Consider the following 19,337-nt stretch of genomic DNA (forward strand, 5'->3'; position numbering starts at 1 on the left):
AGGCTGATCAAGGGGGATGGAGAAATAATGGAAGAAATTGTGACCAAAAGACAAGCAATCGTGAAAAAACAAGGTAAACAATGTCTTCATGTTACAGATTTAGCGTTCTCTTTAGCATCCTTATTAAGTCCTCATCCAATTTTGTTATCGTTCCTTTCCTCAGCTCAGTGCCTTGTAGGGTACGGTAAGGAAGCTAAAAGATGTCATTGTGCTTATTACATTTTTTGGGGTTTTTTTTTGTCAGCTGTCCTACATGGGTGGAGTTTTTGTGTTTGGAGTACCCTACCAGTAGTGAGGCTTTTTTTTAGAAAAAAATTATGGACTTTTAAGAGTATAATGCCATTTATCCAGAGTCTTTATGTTCGGTTTATATGGCTCGTTTATTTCAGCGGGGCATAAACTGAGAAGTTTTAACCAAACTTTTTTGAGATGATATATTCTTTTCATCTTTCTACAAAGGGTTCTTTGTCTTTGGGGTCAGTCTGCAGTTCTGAATATATTTAGATTATATATTCAGGCATGCCTTTTTGGTCATTTGTCCTAAAAACAAATGACCCTAACTAGCCAAGTGACTGCAATTGTTTTCTCAGAACCTTTATGGTTCCCTACCTTTCAGCCTACTTATATTGCCTCTCTTTGTGTTGTTGTTATACAAACTACAGACTGACACTTCTATCGAACTGATCTTTGATGTTAGCATTTGTAGAAGAATGTGGGTGGGGGGATTTTAAAGATTAAATATGTACCAAGTAGGCATGTATATATAGTTAGCCTAGCAGGTACTTCCACAAAATCATATATGGCTTATTTCAGGACTGCTACAAAGGAGATGGCAACTTTTTTGCATCTCCAAATGGGTCTCCTTTGAGCATTTACTGTCAAGAGAGATCACCACTGCCAAAGGCAAACACACACGATGTCCCTATGAATAATTTAAAGGTCATTTTGTGTTCATTTTGTTTTTCTTTGTTGAACTTGAGCGTTTTTTTAATTTTTGAAATGATAATATCCATCAATCAAGAACCCAAAATAAATTAGTGAACAAATTCTGCTTTGCATTTTTTTTTAAAGGACAAATGAAAAATGTGTGTGAAAAACAGTAGTTTAATCTATTACTGTAACCTTTTACACTGCCTGATGGAACACAATACCTGCAATTGCATATTTTGGAGACTAAGGCTTTCAATAGAAGTGTTTATTTTTTTATTACTAGTGGATGTGGACATTTTCTAAACTGATAAAGGGTATAGGTCACATACCATGTCTTAAGTATTATACAGACAGCTTGAATCTTCATATGATATTTGTGACAGAAGTAATCAATTTGCAATATTTTGCACAAATGTATACAATTTCTAATCATTTAAAACACGTCTTTCATAACACTGTGTTTAGCATTTTCATATTACTAAAAGCTGTGAATTGCTCACAGCTAATGCATAGAACAAAGCACGTCTGGCTGACTTTCTACCCCAAAGCCCACTTCTCTCGAAACTCACATATGACACTGAAATGGTAAAGGGGGGCAAAGTTGCAGATAGAATGTGAACCAGCTTTTTCTCCAGCAACAATCTTCATGACAAGACAGTAGGTTCTGTGGAGGAGCATCTCATTAGACGAACATTTAAATTCAGATCTTATATCAGTAGGAATTTTATCATTTTAATGATGTTATATGACAAAGATATCATGTTGATGAAAGCATTGCCGAGTTCAGAGCTTCCTTTATATGCTTATACATTCTACTTTTTCATGTGACCCTGGAACGACACCTTGTCAAGACTATCCTTCAAGGTACCTTGGTAGGGTAGTCGACGCCACGGTGGCCACACAGAAAGGGACTTGACTTACAACGGTCACAGACTGGACTGGTCATGTTCTATATGGGACCTGCTTTCTATGCCGCCAAAATAGGCGAGATTGGCAGGCCCTGTCAGCCATGTGCTCCCCAAGGTAGGGGGCTGGTCAGGGGACCAACTGACTCTACTTTTTAAAGCACTCAGAGAAAATGGTACACAAGAATTAGGAAGCATGGGAATATGAGGATCAGTATTTTTTCTGAATCAGATTTTGCAGTCTCATGGCTCTCAGATGGGAACTGAAAACAAGAATGGTGTATCATACATGGAAAATAGCATTACAACTGAAGAGGTTTTGTTCACGGGCACATTTCAATCTCTGGATTGCCTGTGGGAAAATATTCAAGCCGAAAGGAAGAACACTGATGTGCATGAGTACATTTTAAGTCCAAATGCTGAAACACATCCACAAAGTTTGGCTACTACTATAAAATGTGACAAAGAGTTACGGTGGAAGTTGAGAGATCACGGAATAATCACCAGGCTTGAAGCCGACAGATTCTTCTGTGCTACTCTCGGGGGTTTTAAGGGGTAGGTTGGACAAAGAAAATACAGCAAAACACGACAATTTTAAATGCTCCAGATGGTATCTGGATGAATGCTTTAAAAATTCTATGATTGGGACAACCTTTTGTGCAATGAACTATTTTAATTTTGATGCAGCACAAATAAAATGGATTTAAACATAGGTTTACCAAAGCATATTTTTAATTTTTATATTTTTTAAATTCTTGCCTGGGGATGTGTGGGTATATTTATCTTAAGTCTGAGCTTACAAACTGGGGACAGGATTTTAATACAGTTGTTTTGTTTGCAGTATTATGATATGCGACAGGATGGAATACCACATGTTTCCATCACAGTCTGAGACAGTAAAACAAACATGCTGGATAATTTTACAGCATGCTAATTTCCACTCATCAAAGACCAAGATAAGTTGGAAAGGGAAGATTAAAACAGCTTGTAATAAAACATTGCAAATAATTTAAGGGAAATTGAAAGAGCAGCCCATGCTCTTTGATGGGTATCTGGGTCTCTTAGTCTAGCATGTCATTCCGAGGAGTCTTGCCCACCCTTTCATCCACCATGATGTAACCTGAGTTGTGCTCTTTGTTCTTTTTCGCTAGCAACAAGAAAAAATGTGTAGTAAGCACATGCCAATATCACAGTCAGGTTTAGCAACACTACCATTTTGTGTTATTCATATTACTCACTTTCAGTTCTCAGAAAAAAGTGGATGCGCCAGCATTTATTTTAATAAAGACTATATTTGTAACAAGAAAAAACAAATTACTGTCCCGTCGTGTATAAAACTAGGCTGTACAGCAAAATATAAATATATATTACACTGCTGAATTAACGACAATGGTATTAGGCTTTGTTTTGTTTTTTACTTCTAAAATAAGAAACTGTAGCACAAACATGCTAGTATGGCTGCAAGTTTGACAACATGCATGTACACTAGCACCTTCTTAATGCATGTGCAATGCAGTCACTGTGAACTAGACACAGTCACACATTAGAGTACAAATATCACTGCTTTTCAGAAACTGAAGAGCACACGATGAAAAGGATAGAAGAAATGAAGGTTTTGTGAGAAAAGAACATCTATGATGTTCCTTCACCTTAAAGGTGAAAGTTGTACAGATGACAATAAAAATTCTAGTGGTTATAAAACATCGATGATACAATATACATAAAAATAAATAATGATTTTTCTGACTAAAACGGTAAAGAAATTTGGGGACAAAAGGTAACAGAAGCAGACAACTACAACTCTGCTCACATGAACTGCAAATTCACCCTCCGCTGACTAACTGCATTAATGTATATATAATAAAACTAGGCATAGTATGAACCAAACAGGACATCAAAATGAAAGTACAAGCATTACATGCTTTTATTACCCCCACCCCACCTCATAGTTTTAAGCAGGTGCAGCATCTGCTATCAAAACAAAACAGATAATAAACAATGTCAGACATGACGGCTGTTGCCATAATGCGAATAACAGGAAGATTATACCATAAACACGACAGCTTGACATAATACAAACTGGTCTAATCTCTTCTAATATTTACTGATTTAATCTGGTCTATGCACCATTGTCTTATGAATTTATCACCTGTTGCAAATGAATGCTTTATGGCAGTCACAAACAAGGAATGCCCATGCCTCAAGTGACATTTCACTATTGACCACAGCCTACCTTGCATAAAGCTCCAGCTAAGAAGGCCAGACTTGTTAACTTAAAATTTACAACAGTTTCAAAGCTTTTAATTCAACAGTGGAAACTGACTTCCACTGGATCATAGCATTTCATTGCCAAAACATTTATTTTTTAAGATATATGACATCATGTAATACTGAACATATTTATTGTCAGAAGAGGGAGAGGAAGTAACAAAACATGGAATGAGGCTAGCTGAGAATAACAAAGACCAATAATGAGGACAAGAAATCTGTTCACTCAAGACACACCCGTGTCTGAGGCAAGGGGTCATTACTATCTAGTGCTCAGACAGCAACCCGGCCTATCACAGAGAATAATTACAAACCCCTGATGAAGGAGACCACATACATTTAGCCTAGTAAAATCATTAAACTTGAAGGCTACTTCCTCTAGCATCATCCAAAAAAGCCATGATTACCTGTAAGTAATCAAAGACCTTAATTGTGCTGAACTGCACAGCTTTCTAAACATGATGTGCAAATGCAAAATTCTGCACTGTACTGATAAACTGATCTTGCAAACTGATATAATGGAGTTGTTAAAAACACCATGCAGACATGGCGATCGCATTTTCAACATGCAATTAGTATTTGTTTACAAGGAAATTTAGAGAGCACATGCTTAATGTGACTTCATTCAGTGTTAAACTCCATCCTTCTTCCATTCACACTCGCCCCACAGTTTGCCATTTTTCTGGGAACTGCTGCATGTGAGATCATGAAAAAACCCAACATATTTACACATCTTTTCCCACTTGGTGTACTTTGGTAATCTAGTTTGTAGCAAAGATATACAATCCAGTGTATACCAGAAAACCGCCAGAGGGGAAGGGAAAAAATCACAGGTTCTGTTTTTAGCCAAAATTTAGCATTACAAAGTAACGATGTATGTGGCAGTCCAAAACTATATACATACACTGTCATCCCTTGCTTTTATGCATTTTTTTTCACTTCTCTGTGTGTTTACCCTAAGAAAAAAAATCTTCATTGTCCAAAGCACTCAAAAAGTACATTGTGCTTGAAATCGGTGACTTATAAAAAAAAAAACACACTACATGTGTTTTCAGTTTTCAAGCAGATTAGCTTGCAGACAAAAGGCCAACAAAATGCTGACCAAGAGATAAAATATATTAATATGAAGAAAACCCTAAACCCTGAAAAAAAAAAGATTTCTTTAAAAGAAAGTGTACATTTTTTTCCAGATTTCCTCTTTCTATGGGTGTCTTTAAGCCTAAATCCTATTACAATAGGATAGGTGCATCAATTTTGTTTTAAGCAAACAGATTAAAAGAATGATCTGCCATTTTCGTGGGCTATATTTCTTTAGTTGCTAACAGGTGTAAACCTTGTAGGTCAACAGATTATAAGTAACCGCATTTTATTGGTCCATCATAACCACTACAGCGGCAAAAGTGTAGCTGAGGACTGAAATAAAGCAGTTCTGCAGACAGCTCTGAGCCCTGAACAGCATTTTTATGCTTAAAGTATAAGCCTTCTGAGACAACCTTGGGTTGTTCTCTAGGCATAGTTTGTGCTTAGTTGCCAAAGCAATATATAAATAAACTATGATAACTGTGTGTGTGTGTGTGCACAGGCATGAGAGAGGATAAAATGCTGAAATATTTGATGTGCTTTGATCCATGGCAACAGCAGGATTATAAGTAATTACACAAAAATTTTTCTACTAAAGGATATAGCCACAATGAACACAAAACAAAAGCCAGAGCTCATAAACACACAAAGAGCTTTGTCCTTTAACATTTTGACATGATGTTAATGTCGTTTATGGATGGATACATGTAAGTGTAGCAAGAAACAATGGTCGACAGTTGATACTTTTTTCACTATATGGGGTGTGGGATAGGAGTACACACAGTAAGAATAAAAGCGTCCTTGTTACTGTTTATCAAATATACATACTGGGGAACTTTTAACAATGAGAGCCTTGAGCAAAGGTTCCACTCTTTGGAAAGGGTTCAACTAAAATAATAAAAACAACTCTCCATCCAGCCTAAATAATAAAAGTAAATAAAAATAAACCCCAAAAAAAAAAAAAACAAGGAAAATCCCTTCTTAAGAAAATGCAAACCAAAAACAGACAAAACTGCTAAGGTAAGGCAGCTTTTAGAAGAGGCATGTGAAATAACGAAGACGAGGGCATTAACATAACAGACGACGAACATGTCATCGAGTGACGCTTACAGCAGTAGTGGTAATGGCAGTTGTGGTGACTACAGATGGGACAGACACAACTACAAGCGGATTGACAACAGACTGTTGAGTCTGCTGCTGTGTATGTTGCAGAACCTGAGTTCCTGGTAGAATATGATGCAGTGGTACCTGCTTAATCAAGGGACCACTCAGAACAGGACTCAACAGCCCTTGTGTCATCACCGTCATTGGGGGCACAATCTGAGCACCAGCACCAAGACACACCACAGGGAACCCACCCACTCCAACCCCCACACCTGGAAGAGAAGCTCCACGGGGTAGCTGTGCAAGAAGCGGATGGTGCCCAAAAGCCATGGGGGTGGTGGCTAGGACCTGTTGGGTTGTAGTTCCTCCTGTGCCTTGCACTGCAGCTGTCAAAATGGGCCGAGCCAGCTGATTGGCTGTCACCGGAGCTGCACCACTGGTGGTGCTGGTGGTTACTCCACCTGTCGTCAGCGTGTTGATTGCACGAATGGGAGCAATGACTGAAGCTGGCAGGACTGTGGCCTGGCTGTTACCAGACGGGTGTGGCAGACCATGAGCAGAACTCAGCAGAATTGATTGCCCAAGTGTCTTGGGCTGAGTCCCTGATAATGCCACACCTCCAAGTTTTGCCATGTTTCCAGCACCTGGCATGAGCGAAACAACGGATGGAAAGTTGACAGCACCAGGCGTCAGAGCCACAGGAGACACAGCTGGCATGGCTTTGATGGCTTGCCGCACCCCTACACTTGAAGGGACTGCAGTTACTGCTGGAAAAGATGAAAGTTTATTTCAGAATATATGTGCAGTGTGACAGCTATATATGCATGCACCTGTGTACACACACATTTGCATGATGTGATGCAGGTATGAAACAGTAAATACAGAGTGTCATCTGCTTTATTCATCCACACTTACAAAAAGGGCCTTAGCTGGACCACTAATATCGCTAATTATCTGTGGTCTGAGGAATGTGTCTTTATATATATATAAAAAAAAACAACGTTTTGACACGTACCCTGGCTGGTGCCACTCTGCTGCTGTCTATTCTGTGCTTGCCGTTTCTCCAAGGTCTGCTGGAGAATCTGTGTCACTGGTGGCCGCACCAACAGTGGTGTTGGCTGACTTGTAGCTTGAGAACCAGTGATTGTAGTGGTGGTAGGAACAGCAACTGAAGTCACAACTAAATTTAACGGTTGACTTGTTGGGGAAGCTGGCACTGCTATGGTGCCCACTGCTATGGAAGCTGGTAGAGATATGGATGGATTCATAGTAGGAGGATTCGCAGATGACAATGTGCGTATTACTGAAACAGCACACAATTTTTTCGTTAGTATTTAGAACAACTTTTTTTGCACATACACAAAAATAAAATGCTGTATTTATTTTCAAGATAAAAATAACAAAAGATGGAAAAAAAATTAAGTATGAAATGTTCTATTTTTAAATATCAAGACTGTTAGTAGTTTAGAAAGTGAAAAATACAGCTCAATCTGAAAACTAGTGAAACACTGTTCAATCTGAAAGTTTGTGAAACATACTTCCCAACTTTAAAATTCACATATACTGTAATAAGGGTTTATGGAAATATCCACTTTCACAACTTATCCCCAAGAGAACATGGATAAAGTGACTGATGGCTCTTACCCAGGAGAAGAAAATAAAACACTGAATACTGACAGACAACAGTCTCAATGCCTCAAAATCTCTTAGCTGTTGTATGGTTTAATTTGAACTCATGGGGAAGTTTGTTGATGCTTTTTGTTCCTTTGATAACCTGAGATGGTAAGCTGGTTCAGTAAATCAAATTCATTCAGCTTGTGCATACAAATAAGGTACAACTACTACAAGTCTTATCCTTTTCTCCAGGCACCATCTCATCTCCTATATCTTCTCAAACTTCACCCTAGTTTTCTAATAGCTCACCAACATCTACATACTGTAAGTTGTTAAATACAATCTAATTGTATTTGAGACAACTGTAGGTATAACAAAAGTAAGACCAATACAAAAAAAGTCAAGTGTTTCTTATTTATAATATGAGTTTTGATGGGATCAAGATTTCTTACAGTTCCTACAGTTAATGATTTAAAGGGAAATAACGAGCCTGGATGTGGAATGGCCCTAGCTATTGGCCTTGGAGGTGGTGGTGCTTCTTGCTCCTCGTCTTCCTCGACATCACTGGCTCGAGTGGACTCAGGACCCTCTGTTGTCAATCAAGTCAAAAATATTTTTCATAAAGCTACATTCTGAAAAAAATCTTCACAACATGACAAAGTGTAAACGTGCCTCCCCACACTTTTTTAAAAGTGCAAGTTATTGTAAAAATAACATTTTATTATCCTCTATAGAAGATCTACGTGAAAAGTTGTCCTTTGTATTTTAATAAGTATTTCTAACACAAAAAAAAAACAAAAAAAAAAAAAAAACACACTCCTCTTACCATCACTCTCCTTAAAAAAGAAAGAAAACTAAAAAAAAAATGGCACCTGTTGCTGTGTTAGTAGAGTTTGATTCCTGATCTTCTGATGCCTGTTGCATGAAACATTCGATGTCAACTTTTACGTTCATCTGATCCATTTCACTGTATAACTGCTCCAGCCTGTGACGCAGTTTGCTCTTCTGCTGTGCCAGTTTCTGCAACTCCTGCTCAAGCTCCTTCTCGCATCGGCGCAAGTTCTGCCGCCATTCCATAAACCACAACAATTATAGGACTGCCACTGTACTGCATGTTTCTCCATATTTTCTATAAACAAGTTGTTAACATAAAACTAATACTCCATTGTCATTATCAACAAGAAGAATAATCCACACTTACAGACAAAAGTGTGGACTTATCGCCAAATTATTTGCTACAACCGTTCATCATCTTTATCCTGCATTATCAAGCAGCTTGTGTTACCTACTTTCTCCCTTTTTCTTCTTCTGAATGTAATTATGACCTGTTTTGAAAAAAGTTCTGCGACACATTTTGAACAATCAAATAAAAGCTGACAAAGGATGGAGGGAGGTTGGTGTTTTATGCCAAGCCAGCAGCTAAGGCTATATCACAGTAAAGGCCTGAACCCTGCATGTCCAAGAAAAAATCTGAATCCACGACAGCAAAATTCTCACTGCATTGGTGACAGTTTGATAAGCTGACAGATAGATCGCGGTATTTCTAAACAAATTTTTTTTAAAAACCAACAGAAAGACTACAGGAACAAGAGGGAATCTGGATATGAACTGGCTCACACTTAAATGGCTCCTACAAGTGAGATATCTTGTCCCTGCAAGCACTGTTTGAGTATAAGGAATATGTGAATGAAATGATGTGGCGTGTAATAAACTTCGCAAATGTGCTGACACAAAAGTCTCCATTAACGCTGAATGTTTGCCCATATAATCTCTAACAAGGCATGGAGAACAAAAAGCATTTTAACACACGATGTGTTGTGCTGCCTTTTATTTTGTTATTTGTTTTTGCTGCTAAAAAAAAATAAATGTTTAGCGAGGGATTTGAGTAATTCCCATAGCAACGCTGGCGAGTTTTTCTAGACAGGACTGGTCAGGGCGACCACACGTTTACACAAGCTACAGATAATCGCTGCCTTTGTGTTAGTCGATCATGCTATTTCTACAGGGTCCATGCGGTTTTTACAAACGGTTTATGTTCAACCGCAGTTCACGGCAAACAAATGTGTAAGTGATCCGATATTGAAGCGGTAGCATGTGTCATGTGCCCCTCATGGCGATGTTTACGTTACTCGGTCAGCCAATAGCTGATCCCCAGGTGCACGGATTTGCAGTCCCAACCTTGGACTGAATTAACATACTGTCCCCGCCCCCACCGAGCTGGTGATGTACCGTAACTCCGCCTACAAGCCGCTTAGCACTATGGGATATGGATAATGTTATACGCTACTCATGCCGACGCCCCGTCTTTATTTTAAAAAAAAACCTGCCAGGCCTCCTTGCAATCATTAACAAACGTAAGATTTGCCGATCTAGAGTGCAGATGATTATCTCTGCACAGGCTCTCTTCAAACTTTAAATAAATTGCCAGAGCTTGCGACACGTCGCCGCAGCGTCCCGTGACATGTGCTACCCGTCCGCGTGCTTCAGGTCACGTGGAGCTATCAACATACGTCACCAGGCTTTTCATTAGGGGTAACGGTTTTTACATGGCAACGCTACGCGAGGTGGATTTAGAAATACGTCGCTGCCTCGGTTGTACAGAACCTACCGTTCATTCTGGAGGAAAGCTTTTGGGGTTTTCCGTTTAATCTGTGTCTAGCATAGGCCTTTCGAGTAATGTACAAACGTAACTCGTGCAGCCCAACCCCATCTGGCACAGGCCGATAAACTCCATACGAGGTTGTGTCATGCATGTGTCACCAAAGCATGAAGTGTAGTCTGTGCACGAATGTTACTCCTCGATATGGTGCTTAATGTACTTATACACAGCTATCTTTGCATCCTAAGTATGTTGGCCGCAACACCGAAAAGGCACTAAGCACTCCCTTAATTGTTGCACTGCTCCTCTCTGGTAGAAAAATATATCGTTAAAGCACATTTGACCGGAATCTAATGCTTAGCCAGCAAATTGTCATAGCAATCTAGAGGTATAGATGTCTTCGTGTACCCCAACAACCATATAAAAAAGTGTGGTCTTATGGACAGCGAAAATTGCATGATTTATTGTACCATGTCACACATGTACAATAAGCAAGGAATACAAATGGTTGTCATAAAAGGGTGGTGCACAATTCTGGAATACTACAACATGTAAGAAAAAGTCATCTTCGGGGATAATGAAAATTAACAATGAAGCATCACACTGCATCCTCTCTAGACTGTTATGATTATTATGGCTTTGAATATGTATCAAATTAAACTCAACTGTAACAGAAATGGAGGTAAAAACATACTATGATTTAAAACCTAAGGTTTAGCACTTTGTAAGGTCAAGCAATTGGGGTGGAGTGGGGATATTTTGCCAAAGAAAGCATTCTGCAATGCTCATACCTGAATGCACTTAATGGCCCCACGGAGAATGCTGAGGTTTGATGTTTTTTTCTCCTCTTTACTGGAAAGATGTTGTTTAAGTGCATCAAAGCATTCCTTGAGATGTGCCCTTCTGAAATGCAAAGGCCATTAAGGAAAGCTTCTTTTAACTGGCCTCAGCATCAGCATGAGTGGAAAACAAAGTAATATCTCCATTCATCTGAGAGTGTGTGTGTGTGACAGAAATGAGGAGTGTGGGGGTCTACATAGACACATCAGACCCCTGTATTGCAGTAAAAACAACTGGCAATTAAAATGCTAAAATACATTTTAATCAACACCAGCAACATTGATCTCTACACAACCTTATTTGTTTTATGCCGTCACCATGGCACTGTCTTGGACTTTTTTTAAGTTCTCTGAACTAAAAAACCACCCTAACCTTAATTAGCACCTTAATCTATTTTCAAGTGCTTTCTCACTTCCTTTCTCATTTAAATGAATACAAGAGTAGGCATGTACATATAACAGTTAACAAAATATGACTAACACTAACAATAAGCTTTCACCTAGAGGACGATCTGATATTTATCGATTGTAAAGCGGTATCTATGTAGCGTAATCACAGCATTACATTATGTGCATTTTGTGTTTGTTATTTTTATTCTGCGAGTACTGATAGCGATAGGCAGCCAGCACGTGAACCAATGACACGCGCCCACTGCCGGTAAGACACGCTAAATATAGCAACACGCATGTCGACCCATGGTTAAGTTGCCGACCCAGCTTCATACAAATATAAACCCTCAAAATTATGTTGTAAGATTTTCCACAGATGTAACTTACCGATTTTTTTCCAGTTTGTTATGTACCTCACGAGTACCCGCCCTGAAAAAACAGACAGGTGGCCTATATGATGACAACGTTGCCAAACGAACACGTCACTACGATTGTTAACCACAACAGTCGAGTCGGCCATTGAACAAATCAACAATTTTAGCAAAGTTACTAACCCTCCAGTTCTCCGTTTATCTCTTGAATCGTCGCCTCTCCCATCGCTGTTGTCTTCACTGACACTTGGCGATTTGGCGTAGTGGTGAAAATGTCTGGAGGAATCTTCTGCAACGCAGATTTTGATAAATTAGTGCATGTGGCCCGGCTTTATCGTACAACCCTATCTCATATTCATAAATATTCAAACGATGCACGTTAATCGTATTCTACATGCTACAGGCATCGTTCTTACGCTTTAGCTAGATAAAATACTCAATAAACCCTAAGGCAAGAGGATGCATTTATGTTGCACCCACTTCCTAAAATGGTGCACCAAACCTAATCTTCATGGAAGCACCATAACCAAAATAGTGGGAACGGCAGCCATGTGCACAAGAACACCTACCACGTGTTTTCTCGTTATTCGATTCGACCCATTGTGCAGCTTGCAGCAGAGTATTCAAGCTCATACTCAACACCGAAGTTACACTGGATCAAAGCCAAGTCTCGGACTAGCATCTGCACATACGTGGCTCCAGGTCAAGTCGAGAAAAGACGAAGTTTGTAATCCGGAACCCAGCCTACCAACGTAAGATGGCGGGCGGCAAGGAAGGCTGATCAAAACACACAAACGCTGGGGCGAAAGTGACAAAGCACGTGGTCTATGACGGGCAGCTGTCAGAAACAGACCAATGAGCGGCTACGTCTTGTGGGCTACGCGTTAAAAATAAACATCGCGTGGTGCCGACTCAGTTTTCGTTGGCATGGTTGGCATGTCTTCTCATCCTAATATTCTACAGACTGAAATTATACGGTACTTCAAAGTTAGCCTATTTTATGTGTAACAAACGATTGTGTCGACAGATCGGTCAAAACGGTGCCATCGAAGGCATCGGTAACTTTTCAGGCATGTCATTTATACTCGTTGTTCGTGAGGGTGATGATGATGAAGTTAGGTTTGGGGAGACCGAGATATGGGATCATGAATGCCTCTGTCATCTAGCCTCCTCTTTTCCATCCTGCATCAATAAGTGGATGTGTGTCGTCCGCTCACGTGTCCCAACCACTTTGACCGTATATTGTCCGTGCATGTATCGACCCCAGTGATTATACGATGACAGGAATATATAGCAATTATGTATTGATGGGAAAACTGGATATGCTCGCATCCTTTACAGTGCACGCAGTCCATGAAAATATTTACGACCATCATTTGACGGAGTGCACACACGGATGTTTCTGAAGCATGACGGAGTATAGATTCAGGGAGAAAGATGATGAGTGCATGCCTCCACCTGGTCACAACAGTGTGTGAGCGGCTGTACGTCTGGCTGGCCTGATCGAGTTCCTGTTGCTGATTCAGTCCTGCTGGATTTTGTACGTCCTGATCGAGATGCCATTCTTGAAAGATGTGTTGCTAGGCTCAGCAGTGTGGAAGAAGGTGACAGTTGAGTCCTGCTCCGGCAGTCTCGACCTTTTTTATCTAGCTTTTTATTTGTAGTTATTTATATATTTGTATATAGTTTCTCTTTAAGTTTATGTTCATTAGACACCCCCCTTCCCATCGAACGAAAACAAAGTTGTTCAGACCATATACGCTATGCCCTGTTTATTTTGTTTTTCGTTTGATAGAATACTCGTATGCACCCATTCCCCTCTCCCCCTCCTGGATGAACCTTGTTCATGCAGACGTTTAACTGAACCCTGGACCTAAAACAAACAAAACGATAACAGAGAAGACAAAGAGCGTAAGGGACAGAGATGAGGAGAGTGATGCAGGTATGTCAATCACGACAATGTTTCACAAAGTACTAGATGACCTTTATATCAAATTTGTTGTGTGCAAAATACAAGGACAGCAATGACAATATCCAACAATGTGTAAACAAGAACACAAAAGATATAGAAACTATAAAAGAAGAACACAACCAAAGGAAGGACAAAGTCAACTTTATACAAGAAAGAATTGAAAGATGCGAAATCTATTCAGGAAGAGAAAATTTTATCTTATATGGTGAAGCTAAGACAGATAATGAATCACGGGATTCCTGCCATAGGCTTGTCATCAATATCTTAAAACAAATACAGGGTTAGGGTTAACCTGACCTAAACAAATATATACTCCTGAACGCACGTGTCAGGATACTGATAGTGAATGCACACAGACTTGGTAGAAAGCGCAAGAATGGTCCTCAAAAGCAAGGACAGGCACGACCTATTATTATGTGGTCCTGGCAAGACAAACTGGACATCATCTGAAACAAAGAGATGAGGAGTGCATTATATGTAAATCGTATCAACATCGGAGAGGCAAACCCAGATGCTGCGAGAACTGCGAGCAGAGGAAGAAGGGCTGTTTCCGCTGTACGTGCTCGTTCACCTAGGTCCTAGAATACAGTGTTTTTTCCCCTCTGTCCTTCAGCCAGTGAAAACAATACGGCGACAGTTTGTGTGTCTTCGACTTTCAATACATGCAGTCTCAGCAACATTATCCTGTGCCGATACCAATCTACAGACCACTGATATAGCATCCCCACCTCCTCCGCGACACACACAGGTACAAACCCTTCTCCGCCTCCAGGAAGAAAAAGAGAGACAAAGAAAGGAAGAGTAAAGGGAGGGATGAGAAAAAGAGAGGGGAGGAGGAGGCCATATCGGGTTCGGCAAAAATTCTTCGTCCTTGATTTTGACATTAATCGAGAGAGATCGTGTTGACGGTGACATATCTAGGCCGTATAGTTATGTATGACAAGTATAATGTTTGTTCATGCATTTTCTCTCCCCATATATATATATGCGAGTGTGTGCGCGCGCGTGTATGTGTTTTATTACATTTATATATATGTATCCCTCGCACGCTGTTTGTAAACACGAGACACTGCTGCTGAAGATTGCGTACATCCTCGTAGCTTTGTTACTAAAATCAGATTGAACTTTAGAAACGATCGTATTTCTTAGATTGGAACGCATGTGTTTCTTTCTAACTTGTTTTTTTATGTGTGTGTGTGTGTGAGAGAGAGAGAGAGAGAGAGAGAGAGAGAGAGAGAGAGAGAGAGACAGAGACAGAGACAGAGAGAAAGAAAAGACAGAGACAGACAGCACGTTCGCTGTTTGCTTTGGATGCGTACTCTGCCTAAAGAGAGCGCCTTCTATCTGTGAACTCACTGGGCGTGAACTGTTAGCTTGTTGATATGTTCTAGGGCAGTTTAAAGCCGACAAGATCAATCTTCTTTTCTGTTTTGAGTTAAGGCTTTGTTCTCTGAACATTAAGGTGACACCGCATCCTAAGGAAAAACAATTTATCTTGGGCTGCTCCTTATTTTAATGGTGTTTCTCGACGACGACGACGACGACGACGACGATTATTATTATTTGCAGCGGCAGTACACGATATAGTTGCAGTAATACATGTAGTCATATTGTACCTTTAAATGTGAGACTACTTTTCTTAGTGTCAGTCTTTTGATGACGGGAGTAAACTTTTGACCACATACTAAAGCTAACGCTAACCTATTTAATGTGCCACTGTAAGGCCTTTACCTCTCTCTCTATATATATAAATATACTGTGTATATGTATACACACACACACACATTCTGACACGACGTTCTTCCTGGTTGAGGTAAATGCCTCTACAAAATAACACATGACCATGGGGTTCGTGAGTGCGTAAGTGCATACTTTTTTAGCCGAGTAATTGTTATGCAAATTAGTAAGTAATTATGTATTCAGTAGTATCAACGTTTGCTGTGGAACATTTACAGAGCGTCATAAGTATGAAGTAGAAGACGGACAGAGAGGGTAGATGTATACGTATGTACCCGCAGGTTTGCGTTTCCTTCCCCTCAATACCCCTAATCCTACCACCCCCCAGCAAGCCTTCCGTAGCCGTAACGTGGACCTCTAGATTACAAACCGATCCCCTTTAGCTCTGCGCCTGTTTCCCGCAACGATGTAAATCAAATCTAACCCGGAGGTAACTTAACCACTCCTTCGTTTTTAAAGGTTGAACTAGATTTAACATGACTAGAAACACGATCGATTGTTTCGAAAAGATTTCATTTTGTTATGTTAAAAAAAAGTAATAAATAGAAATCCCTATATCGTATTACCACGAACTTATATTACTGGACTGCTGTCAGAAGATTTTTTTTTTCCCCAGTTAACTACTAAAACGAGGCAGTTGTAAACAAAGCTTCCGGTTTGTTCACATTTCAGATTAACTACTAAAACGAGACATGAGACTACAAAGCTTCCGGTTTAGTTCACTTTTTTTTTTAGGCTCGCCGAGACTAACAGCGAAGAACTTCGCAAGAGGCTAAGCGTTGGTCTTGGCAGACAGACAGCAGTCCACCTACACACGTCCATGGTTGATAACGTGAGGGAAGGATGTTTGTTCGAGCGTACGTGCATGCGTGCTCTGTGTGTGTGTGTGAGTGAGTGAGAGAGAGAGAGAGAAATAAACTACTTAGAGGAGAGAGAGAGGGATTCGAGAAAAAGCGTCTATGGGTTAATCATGGTTAATATTATTTCTTCACATCGGCAGAGATACAGGTAGACAAAAGGATGGTTAATAAAACGGATAAAAACAATCATAAACACAACGCACCATATAAATATATCCATTACATTAAATCCTAATTAGATTACATTTTTTTTGGTTAATTATATATATAATCGCATACAAATCCACACCTGATTCTAAAAGTCCTTTCTCGCTGTTTCACGTATATCATCAAACAGCACCTTTTTGAAGAGAATAGTGACATGAAGTTTTCTGATAGAAGAAAAAGAATGGGTAACTCAATCTTCTGTGTGATGAGATACAGAGTAAAAATTTAAGCAAATACTGCAAAGGGAAATTTTAAAATACATCGACTACCAAACGGAAAAGTTCGCAATATAACTACAGAAGCCAAGTGCACTGCAATGGGATCGTCTTGGTTCGTGCATGATGATTCCTTACCCGAAATGTAAAAGAAAAAAACCACCGAATATCTCGCGTTTTCTTCCGTTGTTGCGTCGTCATGACACGGCATGTAAACAGAAATGCTTGTGTTGCAGATGTTAAACTGTCCTTGGCCGAGATGTTGGAAACAACCTGTTTGTTTAACGTGCTTGATCACGTGAACGCGAGCTTGACAATTTATGTTCTAAAGCCGGCTGTATACCATTCAACGCTTAAATTCTCAGTTACAATATTCAAGATTCCGCAAGTGGAACGGCCGAGAATTACACCAAAATAGCATCACATCTTCATTTGTTCTCGACCAACTATAGTTGTTTGATTTGATAGGCGATCGAACAGAACGTTAAACAAAGGACGTCTGGTTGTACAAGATGGTTAATAACAAGGAAATGATTTAAAATTTCTTTTTGCCTGGTCTAATTGGTCTTCATTTCAGATAACAACACGACCACTGAATAATTTAAAATAAAACAACCTAAATTAGCTTAAACATTGTGGAGTCAGTGACAGGGAAACTTGTAACTGAGCTGATGATGATGATGTAGTTTTATAGCGCGCCAGTATCCGCATCACAAAGATGCGCTCAATGCGCGATGACTCCACCAAATATATACACAAGCGTGAAAAACAGCTGGGGGAATTCTCTCGGGAGGTAAAATGGGCGAAGCGAAATTGTGAGAAGTTCAAGGTCACAAGTACACATCTTTTCACGAAGAATAACCGTTGTACAGTACCTGTTGTTGACATAGAAACACACTCCGCCGCGCACGCGCCTTGCCAGTAACTGCAGCAGATCTATCAGATCTAAACGGGCCAGAGAAGCCAGCGATGTCTAGATCAGCGTCACCGTCGTGTAGCCATGTTTCCGTAAACGCCAACAAACACAGTATCCCTGTGCAATCGAAAGTTGTGTATCCACACCTCAAGCTCATCAATCTTGCCACGAATCGACTGGACATTGGAGAGCAGGATAGAAGGAAGAGGTGGAGATCTGCGTCGATCGTCCAGACAAAACTTCTTGAGTCTCCGCTTCACACCGCCTCTGCGTCCTCTCCTTCTTGATCTGCGAAGTGGAGGGAGCCATGCGATGTCAGTACAGAGCTTTCAGAGGTAGAGTCACCAAAGAACCACAATTCTCCTATTCGTAGGTTGAGAAAGTTCGTTTATTGTTGTTAATTATCCTTTTCAAAAAACCCGTAGCAGCACCACCACAACGGAATTGTTAGCGGAAGAACAAAATGGCTTCAGATCACGTAGAAGCACAGTTGAGCAGATGTTCAACTGCCGCATCCTTATATAGAAAAGCATCTTCAGCATTAGCGCGACTTCTGCCACAACTTCACTGACTTTAAAAGGTACTCGACAGAGTCTGGTACCTATATGCTTTGCAGACGACATATATCTGTTAGCAGGTACTAACAATGAAAGAAGTGCAAGAGCTTACCAACAGACTGACAGATAGTTCGAACTGTACACAGAGTACAGGACGACCAGTCCAGTCTTCGTAAGCCAGTTCTTTCTTTGGTCACCGCGGCTTTGACTACTCACGTGGTACCTTGAAGGACAACCTTTGACAATGTCAAGCCGGGTTACATGGCCAAAGAAGACCAGCTTAAGTCTCTTGACTGTTTAAAGTATAGAGGTTTCCTATAGTGTCTTACGAGTGTGGCAATCTTGTTTCTTACAAAGTCGTTGGTTCTATGTTCCCGGGCAGTCTCCTCAGAATGCCTGGATTATCCCTTTCTTTTCGGCGAGCAGAGTCAGCGTGTCACATCCGTAGAGCAGGATCGGTACTACCAGGGATTTGCACAGTTTGTAATTGGAAGTAAGCCTAATGCCAGCTCCTATATCCAGCTTAGCCATCACCGCTGTTGCTGTTGTGATTCCTAATACCAGATGTCTGACGTGGCGCTGCCGTCCTTAGATAGGGTGATGAATGTTGCGTTCCGCTTAGATCATTGAAGAACAGCATTTAACAAAATTAATATGAAGAATTAATGCCTCCTATTGTAATGAAAAAGCAGAAGGGTGGTATATCTGCTTATTTTCGTAACTTGATCATTTCGTTAAACCACCTGCAGTGAATCACAATGCATAAAGCGACA

General features: G+C 40.2%; 1 protein-coding gene across 3 annotated transcripts; it reads right to left on the reverse strand.

Moving 5' to 3' along the window:
- Nucleotides 1–3,093: 3,093 nt before the first annotated feature.
- Nucleotides 3,094–12,896, reverse strand: LOC112562419 (max-binding protein MNT-like). Of its 3 annotated transcripts, none has more exons than XM_025235677.1 (8): nt 12,670–12,896; nt 12,284–12,389; nt 12,117–12,158; nt 11,292–11,403; nt 8,774–8,963; nt 8,392–8,490; nt 7,303–7,590; nt 3,094–7,051 (listed from the first exon to the last, which is right to left on the reverse strand). In XM_025235677.1, exons 1-8 carry the CDS (start codon nt 12,731–12,733, stop codon nt 6,276–6,278), a joined length of 1,677 nt encoding a protein of 558 aa, XP_025091462.1. In that variant the 5' UTR covers nt 12,734–12,896; the 3' UTR covers nt 3,094–6,275. The 3 variants fall into 3 exon arrangements, with proteins under 3 accessions (XP_025091462.1, XP_025091461.1, XP_025091463.1); XM_025235676.1 differs by having other exon boundaries at nt 3,094–7,054; XM_025235678.1 differs by lacking the exon at nt 12,117–12,158 and having other exon boundaries at nt 3,094–7,054.
- Between the last annotated feature and the right edge of the window lie 6,441 nt (nt 12,897–19,337).

The sequence above is a fragment of the Pomacea canaliculata genome, linkage group LG4 (assembly GCF_003073045.1).
Source record: "Pomacea canaliculata isolate SZHN2017 linkage group LG4, ASM307304v1, whole genome shotgun sequence".
Classification (NCBI taxonomy): domain Eukaryota; kingdom Metazoa; phylum Mollusca; class Gastropoda; order Architaenioglossa; family Ampullariidae; genus Pomacea; species Pomacea canaliculata.

Excerpts from the sequence above, each read along its gene's own strand:
- LOC112562419 (XM_025235676.1), bottom strand. The coding sequence starts at position 12,733 with ATGAGCTTGAATACTCTGCTGCAAGCTGCACAATGGGTCGAATCGAAT. Across the intron at positions 11,404-12,116 it reads AACAAACTGGAAAAAAATCG|AAGGGCACATCTCAAGGAAT; the intron begins GTAAGTTACATC and ends TTTGCATTTCAG. Across the intron at positions 8,491-8,773 it reads CTCTACTAACACAGCAACAG|AGGGTCCTGAGTCCACTCGA; the intron begins GTGCCATTTTTT and ends GATTGACAACAG.